The sequence below is a fragment of the Arachis ipaensis genome, chromosome B6 (genome assembly GCF_059453495.1).
Source record: "Arachis ipaensis isolate K30076 ecotype BB chromosome B6, ASM5945349v1, whole genome shotgun sequence".
NCBI classification, from domain to species: domain Eukaryota; kingdom Viridiplantae; phylum Streptophyta; class Magnoliopsida; order Fabales; family Fabaceae; genus Arachis; species Arachis ipaensis.
Window position 1 is genome coordinate 136200634 of NC_142441.1, and position 9352 is coordinate 136209985.

The window sequence follows — 9352 nt, forward strand, 5'->3', positions numbered from 1 at the left end:
TGATTTCAATCTCTGTCTCTTAGTCTCTGTCTCAGTCTTTCCGTCTCTATCTCTCCACCAAATGCTACCTAACAAACTCTTAAATGAAATTTAGATTTGTAACGGATTAGTCTTTATTTTATAGGACTAAGGGATAAAGTGGACAACCAAAAAGAGTATATATAACGTGCTCACCGACAGAGTGCATGGGAGAAGAAATATCATGAATTCATGATTGTAATGATTGGTGACGATGTTATACTTGTTTCTCATTGGCTACCCTAGATCTAGCAAGTCAAAGCTTATATTATAGTGCGAACACTTCGTTTGAACCTTTTTGAATATACACTTCTACTTCCATTCTTTTAGTCTTTAGCACTGTTCATATCACATTATAAACCAGAGAAATAACATAAATCCTACTACTAGGCACTGGCTTCCTCTGTTCTAAACTTGTAGATGCTAATAACAGTCCCTGCTTTCTCTATCTACAAACATGAACCTATGATGTAGAATCCGATCATTGCTCTGCTTCTGCTGTGGCTTGGACTTGAGCTGCATACTGTAGGTTCCATAGAACATCTTCAAAAGAAGGACGTGATGAGGATTCTGCGGATATGCATTTGCTTGTGATGGATATTGCAATTGATAGTGACTCTTGATTGCAAGTGGTCAACACCGTCGGATCTACAATTCTTCTTCTACCATCATGACTATCAAAGGATGCCTGTGATTCACAACACAAGGTGCTCGTATCCATTAAAAACTTATTAATGAATAAAGAGTAATGCTAGAGAACCAACATTTTTTAATTTAATTTCAGCTAACTTTTTTAAAATTAATTTGTTTATCTTAAATTATAGATCCTAAATTATACCTAAATTGCTAATACTGACTAACTAAAAGTTGATTCCATATACTTTCTCATGAATAAACCTTTCTACTCCCTTAGTTTCGGTAGGAAACCAACAAAAAATCAGTCAAAAATTTTACATCCAGAATTTAAACATTACATATCCGAAAAAAAAAATATTAAAAACTACACATCTATACTTCAAAAGTGTTAATATCAGGGTAATAACACATAGGGGTGGCAACACTACCCGAACCTGCGGGTACCCACCCCGCCCCTACCCGCTCGGGGCGGGTAATTACCCGCCCCTGCACCGGGGCGGGTTCTTGGACGGGGCGGGGCGGGTTTAGGTTAAAACCGCCCCTACCCGTCCCGGTATATAATGATTAATAATATTATATCATGTATAAATTTTTACTTTAATTTATGTTACGTATGTAAATGGTGGTTATATAATTTTTAAAATTTTATTTTATTTGTTGGATTTAATAATTATAGGGGCGGGTAGGGGCGGGGCGGGTTAGGGTTTAACATTTTACTACCCGCGGGTAGGGCGGGGCAGGTTTCATGCGGGTTTTTTGTAAGGCGGGGCGGGGTCGGGTAGAGCAAAAACCCGCCCCGTTGCCACCCCTAATAACACAGGGACAAAATTATGCTTCTACTTGGATGCAAGTGCTTTTATAAGGACAAAATTTAAGGACCAATATGAGAGTTTATTCAAACTTTCTACTTTTAGTTTTCTTAAAGGTGGCCCTAAAGCAAAACTTAAAATGAGTAGTATCAAAGTCAACAATAAATAGGTGTAAAAAATGGGGGATCTTGGCAAATGGCAATTATTGTCAAAGAACTTGTCAGCACCAACAAACAATGATGAATTTTTATACTTTCCGAAGCTTTATTTATAAAGTAATGATATTTCATACAAATAATTTTCCACAAATATGTGCTACATGTGGATGTATATTTACTCACATTCATCCAAAGAAAATTTAAGGCAGAAGTTTCTAAAAGCTTATATCTGACCTTTTCATTAAGAAAAAATGCTTCCCCTTTTCCGCTTGCGACAGGTCCAACAAGTGATTCAAACAGTATGAATCCGAAGTTATAAACATCGTCATCTAATTCTGGATTATCTTCCTTTGCCTGTACAAAACAGAAAGCAGCAGAATCACTCTAGGACCAGTCATCAGTGCAACTAGACTAAGATCGGATGAATAACATGAAAGCAAACCTCAGTCTTTGCAATCTCTTCAGCAATGATGGACATGCCATAGTCACTTAGTTTTGGAATGTCATGCTCATCAAGTAAAATATTGTTCGTCTTTAAATTGTTTCCGAAACAACCAGGTATGACACTAGTATGTAAATGATGGACTGCCTTGGCAACTCCAATCAGAATTGCCAATCTATCAGACCACTTTAATGCCTTCTCTGGTGAAAATTCTGAATGTTTGAATTAAGAAAGATTAGTAGTGGATTGGTGCCTCAAATACCATAAAGCTATAACAGAAAAATCGGTAAGAGAATTATATTTAATGAAGCTAAATGTGATATTAACATATGTAGAGCATCAGGGTGATCAGAGTATAATAGAGAAAATTGAGAATTAAAAAATCCTCTAAGTGGTGAAAATGTTAGCTATACATGTGAGGTACATCCTCTAAAGGCCAATGAGTGTAATTAACAATGAATCAATTCTTAATTAATAACTAACTATCTAACACAATAATACCTCAAATAATATATAAACAACTGAGTTATTAACAACCATAGATAATCCTATGCCAAATAAGGTATGCCTATTAATTTCAAAATATGGAATAAGAACAAAACATAGATTCTCAAATCATCAAAGTAATGTATGATAGTTTTTCATCAGCATGCTTGAATTCCCTAGTCAAAGTATAGTCTTGTCATTTTGATTGAAATTCAAGCAGCAGTGAATAGCAGATTCAAATTAGAGAGACAAGGGAAGCAATGGTGAAAATTTATGCTCACAGCAGCATAAATACTACGATGACATGCTAACTATAGTTACTAGAAAGCTGGTACGAAGACAGGTGCGCAGTTCATTTTTGGTACACAATTTGTTAAATTTTGTCATTAAATTACAAGTGCTTCTTCAAAGAGAATTTGGTATCCACTATCCAGTACAACTTGAACAAGGAATTCAATACATAGTATGAAGGTAAAAAAGAACGTTCTGATAATAACCTGATAGACGGCTGCGATAGTCCCCATTTGGCACATACTCGTATACAAGATAGAGTTTGGGAATACTAGAGTCATCTTGTCCACCACCATCAATGCTGTGACCCAATAGGCTAACCAAGTTTGGATGTTGAAGTTTTGAGAGTAAATCCAACCGAATTTTGAGGTTTTGAATTGAGCATTTCTTCGACAAAGCAACAGATCGTATCACTGTATAGGATCCATTCTCCAGTTTAGCTTTGTAGAGCTGAAAGAAAACCATGCATCATGAAGAACAATCACTTGCATAAAGAACATTTGAAAGCCAGAAACAGTCCAATTACTTTCAAAGAATATTACCTTCCCTATGGAACCTTCGCCAATATAAGTTGACAAGTCAAAATTTTTGGTGACGTCCTTCAACTCTTCAGTTGAAAATTGTCTATAAAACGAAGTCGCTTGCGTCCCTAGCTTCAATGTCTGTGAAATGAATCCTAACAGTAACAGACATGGAAAATAAGAACATTACTATTTAATGTGCATATCCAACAAATCCAATGATAACAGACATGGAAAATAAGAACATTACTATTTAATTTGTCCCTATCAATTCATTGATCTAGGAATTACTATTTAATTTGTCCCTATCAATTCATTGATCTAGGAATATACTAGAAAATGAAAAGTAAACAGATAAAAGGGGACGCCCAATGCAGAAATACTTACTGGCACTGGCAAGGAATTCAGAGGAAACCCCTGTTGTTGAGGAATCTTGGACAACTTTTGGGAACACTTCATTCTCATATGTTTCCCTTAAGTAACCTTGTCTATAAAGTAAAACTCCGGAAGCTAAAATCACAGGAACTACTACAAAAATGATACCAACCACCACAGCAATTTCCCATGCCGAGAACTTCTTCAATCCTGAATTACAATAAGACCCTCTCTGCTGAGGCTGAGAATCAGCAGACAAACAGTTTCCACCGTATCTAACAACTCGTCGATCAGACGTGCCGGCCAAGCAAGAAGGAAGTGCACCATTTAGCTTGTTATTAGAAATATCCACAAACCCAAGTTTATTTCCACACCTTAGTTTGTTGGGGAGGGAACCGCTGAGTGCATTGCTCGCCAAATTCAAGTAACTTATGTTTGGCAAAGAGAACAATGTATTTGGAGGTGTCTTACTAAGATCATTTGACGAAAGATCAAGATGTTGAAGCCGTTCCAGTTCACCAAACTCACTAGGTATCTCACCTGAGAATGAGTTTTTGCTTAGAAGAACTGTAACCACTGTTTTTGGCATCAATGGTAACTTAGAATCCAAATGATTCTCTCTTAAATCCAAGACATGAAGGGAAGTGAGAGCACTTAGATCAGGTAGTTCACCAGATAACTCATTTTGGGACAAGGAAATATCATTAAGGGACTTAATTTTGCATATTGAGGAAGGGAATGAACCAATTAACTGGTTGTTCTTCAAACTCAACACATTAAGATTAGACAATGAGTCAAACCAATTGGGTATGGTGTCATTAAAGTAATTTCCATTAAGTGCTAGTGTATGAAGATTAACCATTGTTGCCATTCTTGAAGGGACAGAACCAAACAAGAAATTTGAGCTTAAGTCCAAAACTTGAAGATTAGATAACCTATGAATCTTATTAGGAAGTGGACCCCAAATCCCTAAGGACACCAAGCTAAGGACCCTTAAGCTTGTTAACCTTGTCAATGTGGTGACAAAAGAATGAACAGAAAACTTTGGGGATAGTGTTAAATTAGAAACTGCAAATCCATTGATGTTGTTTTTGTCTACCCTCACATTAGGTTTGTCCCCAACGATTTTGAGCTCAGTTACTGAATTGCCATCACACTTAATGCTTGTGTGGGAAGATGAAGGAAGGTTACAAAGGTCATTGTCGTAATTTCCCCAAATCTCTAAAGAGGTAGGGTACTCAAGGTACTTCCTTATCTGAAACAAGACTTGGGTTTGAGCTTCTTGAAGCTCATGGCTGATAGAGATGAACGTGAACATGAACAAAGAAAGAGCCACAAAATAGAGGTGAAAATTCCTCATTGAACTTCAAATATTTTCAAATTTCAAAACAATTTCTTCAACCTGAAAACAACACAGTTCCATGCGCGAGACTTTTGAAAGGTATTCAATGGGGGGTGTTAGTGTTATTACACTGCACACATTTAATTTCTCAACAACGGTAATAAAAAGAAAATACCATGAAGAAAAGAGAACATGGACGTTCATTCATCAGTGGTAAAGCAGCACCTAGAGACTAGAGAAGTGAAATAAATGAAAAAAATTATTAGTGACATTGCAGTGCAAGTTCATAGTAAAGATGAAAAAATGAGTCAAAGGTAGATAAATGAATAATGGAGGTAGTAGTTGAAAAATGAAAATGCCATAATAACTGCACACAGCATTTAATACTTCCCTTCCTGATAATAGTGAACAGTGAACTGTGCTCTCTCTCTCTCTCTGTTAATGGGGAGAGTCTGGGACCAGTTATACTGGAGTATAAGAAGAACAAGAAAGAACAAAGGGTTATCTAAAAGAGTAATTCTCGACGACCAACTAATTTTACATCTAAATTCTTTCAAGTGATTTAACTTAAGTGTTTTTTTTTTTTTTTCCTTCTCTTCTTTCTTTTTATTCACTTCGGATGCTACATTTTGTTCTTTTCTTTTTTTTTTATTTACTGTAGTCACCAACAACACCTCTTTATCTTTCTCCTCTTCTTTCTCCTCCTCCTTTTGAAATTTCGCCTCTCCTTTTTTATCATTCTCCTCCATCATTATCATAATCATCATCGTTATCATCATTATAGTTATCATTAAATTCGAATTTATATAATAGACAATTTTATACAATAATTTTGTCTTGAGCTAATTTTTGATTCATTCCAGACACAATGACAATAATAAAAAAAAATAAGAAAGAAAAAAGAGAAGGAGAAGGAGCACAAAAAAAAGAGAAAAAAAACGATAAAATTTCGCAACATAAACTAAAGAACTTGATAAATTTAAATGTAAAATTATTTGAATGTATAGTAAGACTCTTATTTAAAATTTCTGAAATGTTTTATATTAAATAATATTTTAGTGTAATTTTTTTAGTATAAAATTATCAAAAATATATATATACAAAAGATATTTTCTGAACACAGGCCCGAAAGAAAGAAAAATGCGTCTTTTGTTCCTTATTCTTTTTTTAAGTTCCTTTTTCAATTTTTTTTTGTTTTTGTTTCTTATATAAAGAAAATACATGATAAATTACTTAATTAAATAAATAAATTATATGTTAAATAATTTAATTTTAATTTCTAAAAAAGTTTACATTTCAGTCATAAATCTATTAAAAAGTATTACGAAATAGAATATAATTTATTCAAAAATACTAAAGATCACGAGAAAATAGAAATTTAACATAATCTACAGGGGAGAAAAATAGATTATGCATAATGAAAAATCGTTGAAGGCAACCAGAAATTATATGCATTTGGAGAGAAATAAACCGCAAAAGACTATCATAATTTACGTGAATTTATAATATCTGAAATAAAGAAGTAGTACGCTGGAGTATAAATTTAGACTACTTTTATGGCATGATTCTTATCAAATATATTATAGTTTAAAAAATTTTAGAATATTATATTTTATCATTAGTAAAAATTTTAAAATATTATATTTAATCATTAAAAAAAGATAAGAATGAGAAAAAACAAAAAAAAAAAAAAAATAGGAGAAGAAGATGTAAAAAAAAAGACAGAAACTAATAGCATAGAGGTGATTGATTGATTATAAATATTATTTAGACGAATTACTCAGTATTTATTAAAAAAGGTATTAGGAGACAATAATTTTAGTATATAATGTATATAATAAAAATAAAATAAAAAAATTAAATTATAATTAATAACTAGATTTTTGATTAATTTCAAATTTTAAATTTTAAAAAATTAGGATTAACAATTAAACGTTTAAATATGTAATATTTAGTCATTTACTAAATACAATAACCAAATACATTGCTGACGACCGTAAGAGTTTATCGTCGAAAATTTTGTACAATGTCTGAAAAGAGCCTAACTCAAATGCATATTGCATAGTTCGGAACTTTAAGATTATGATATTTTTTTTTTAAAAAAGTATAAATAAACAATAAAATGAGTAAATGATGTGAATAATAGAATAAAAAAAATTAAAATTATAAATTAAATTATTAATTAATTATTTTTAATTTCAAATTTTAAAATTGAATAAATAAGGATTAACAGTTACATTAAATTTAAATTTAACCTCTTTTTTCTATTTTCATTTTCGATCTTCACTCTCTCTCTTTTTGATCTGACGCCACTCAAACATCTCCGCAAACAGCCGAATCGCGTGCTGCCCATTCGCGTGCCAACTGTGCACAGCCTGCAGCTCCGCTTTTATTGTTGCAGCTCACTACCACGTTGACAACAACGACAACCACTTCGATGGCGGTTTTCACTCATTCCTTCCCTTCTTCTTCCAGTTATTTTCGTCATGAATCTCACAACGTCGCACAGTTTGAATCTAAAAGACTACGTCTACAGCAACATACTAGACGTGTAGTGAGAAGGTATGCAGCGAAAATTTTATATAGGCATGTGAAAATTTATTTTTCATGCAAATGAGATGTTTATTCTTATTGTTCATATAAATGAGATGTTTGTTTTTAATATAAATGGGATATTTTTTTTCTATGCAAATAGAATGTTTGTTATTAATACAGCATTCGAGATTGGTGATGGTGAAAAATGGTGACAGTGGAGAGGGGATTGGATTAGAAGGGAGTGCGATTAGAGTTAAAAGAGAGAAGATAGTTAAAATTTCTAATAGTAGATTTAAAAAGATTTTTTTTAATTTGATTTGGGATTTTTTTTTTAATCCTCGGTGGGTTAAAAAATCAGTTCATTATTTATTTTATTCAAATTTTTCATTGTTTATCTAAGAGAATTCTTTTTTTTAAACAAAATAAAAAAAATTATTTTTATAGGAAAATTATTCTGGAATTTATTTTTTTTTTTGTGGAAACAAATTTATTCTAAGATTATATTTCGTAAACCTTGTTAAATTCATAAGATTGGCTATATTCCTAGACAAATTTCACAAAATATATAAAAAAAAGATGTACGGAGAATTTTAAAATTTTTATGCCGAAGAACATATATTATAACTAAAACTTATAATTCTAAAAAAAATCTATTTTGGTTTGAATGAAAAGAAAAAATTGAAGAGTTGAATATTAAATAAATAACAAGCATAACTTCTTTAATATTTTCTCTGTCTTATCGAGTATTGAAAACTCATAAAAAAATAAGATGAAATTATATGTTAAAATTATTATTTATTTAATTGTATATAGCACATGCATGTAGAGAACAATGGTATAAAAAAATGATATTCTCCAACACTAATAATAAAGCCGTTGTGATTTAAAATTTACGAAAGATGAACATTATAAATTTAACAAAGTTCGTCGAAGGATACAGTAAATTGGCTCCGCCCAAAAAAATGAATTTTGGAGTATAATTTAAGAATAATTTTTCTTTGAAAATAAATGTTTTTTTTGTTCCAGAAAAAAATGCCTCAAGACTAATGCCTAAAACTTAGAACAAAGTAAAGAAACCTAACCAAAATAACTAAAGCGAAAAAGCAACTATCCATATTAAGATCCAACATCATCTTTGTTAGAAACAAGAGACTAAACTGGAGGAAGGATTTGTATATTATTGAGTGTATTCAAGTTGTCTATTCAAGTTGCCTAGAATGATACAATATAAAAGAGTATTTATAGGTACTAAGAGAATCGTAATAATAAAGACGTAATCTTCTATAATAAATATTCAGATATGCTAAATAATACTAATTGATTCTAATTATATTCTAACAATCTTCACATGCACATTCACATTCAAAAATCAAAATCTTCTGCTTTGGACATGGTGGACAGCCTGGAAGGCTTGATTTGACGAGAGGTATTGTAACGAGACCCACTCTTGGACTGACACTTGCGCCATATAACAAAATTGTTCTTTACCGTAAACTCATCAATAGCTCCATTCTTCAATATTGAGTTCTTGATCGCAGATTTCAGAAGTAGCATGTTTTCGCTAGTGTGCGAGGGTTGTAATGTTCTTGCTGATGAAAACAATGGCGGTGTTACTATTTTACGCAGTTGATGAGGATTAAAGTTAGAATTAGAATTAAGAAAAGGATTAAGAGTAGGATTAGGATTAGAATTCCATTGATAATTGTAGATGTAAACTAAAGGTGATTTGAATATTTTAC

General features: G+C 32.1%; 1 protein-coding gene across 1 annotated transcript; it reads right to left on the reverse strand.

Moving 5' to 3' along the window:
• Nucleotides 1-261: 261 nt before the first annotated feature.
• Nucleotides 262-5611, reverse strand: LOC107605035 (putative inactive leucine-rich repeat receptor-like protein kinase At3g03770). The gene is made up of 6 exons (XM_016306774.3): nucleotides 3749-5611; nucleotides 3383-3516; nucleotides 3047-3290; nucleotides 2064-2275; nucleotides 1856-1975; nucleotides 262-706 (listed from the first exon to the last, which is right to left on the reverse strand). Exons 1-6 carry the CDS (start codon nucleotides 5094-5096, stop codon nucleotides 500-502), a joined length of 2265 nt encoding a protein of 754 aa, XP_016162260.1. The 5' UTR covers nucleotides 5097-5611; the 3' UTR covers nucleotides 262-499.
• Between the last annotated feature and the right edge of the window lie 3741 nt (nucleotides 5612-9352).

Excerpts from the sequence above, each read along its gene's own strand:
- LOC107605035 (XM_016306774.3), bottom strand. The coding sequence starts at position 5,096 with ATGAGGAATTTTCACCTCTATTTTGTGGCTCTTTCTTTGTTCATGTTC. Across the intron at positions 3,517-3,748 it reads TGAATTCCTTGCCAGTGCCA|GATTCATTTCACAGACATTG; the intron begins GTAAGTATTTCT and ends TGTTACTGTTAG. Across the intron at positions 707-1,855 it reads CATTTTTTCTTAATGAAAAG|GCATCCTTTGATAGTCATGA; the intron begins GTCAGATATAAG and ends TGTGAATCACAG.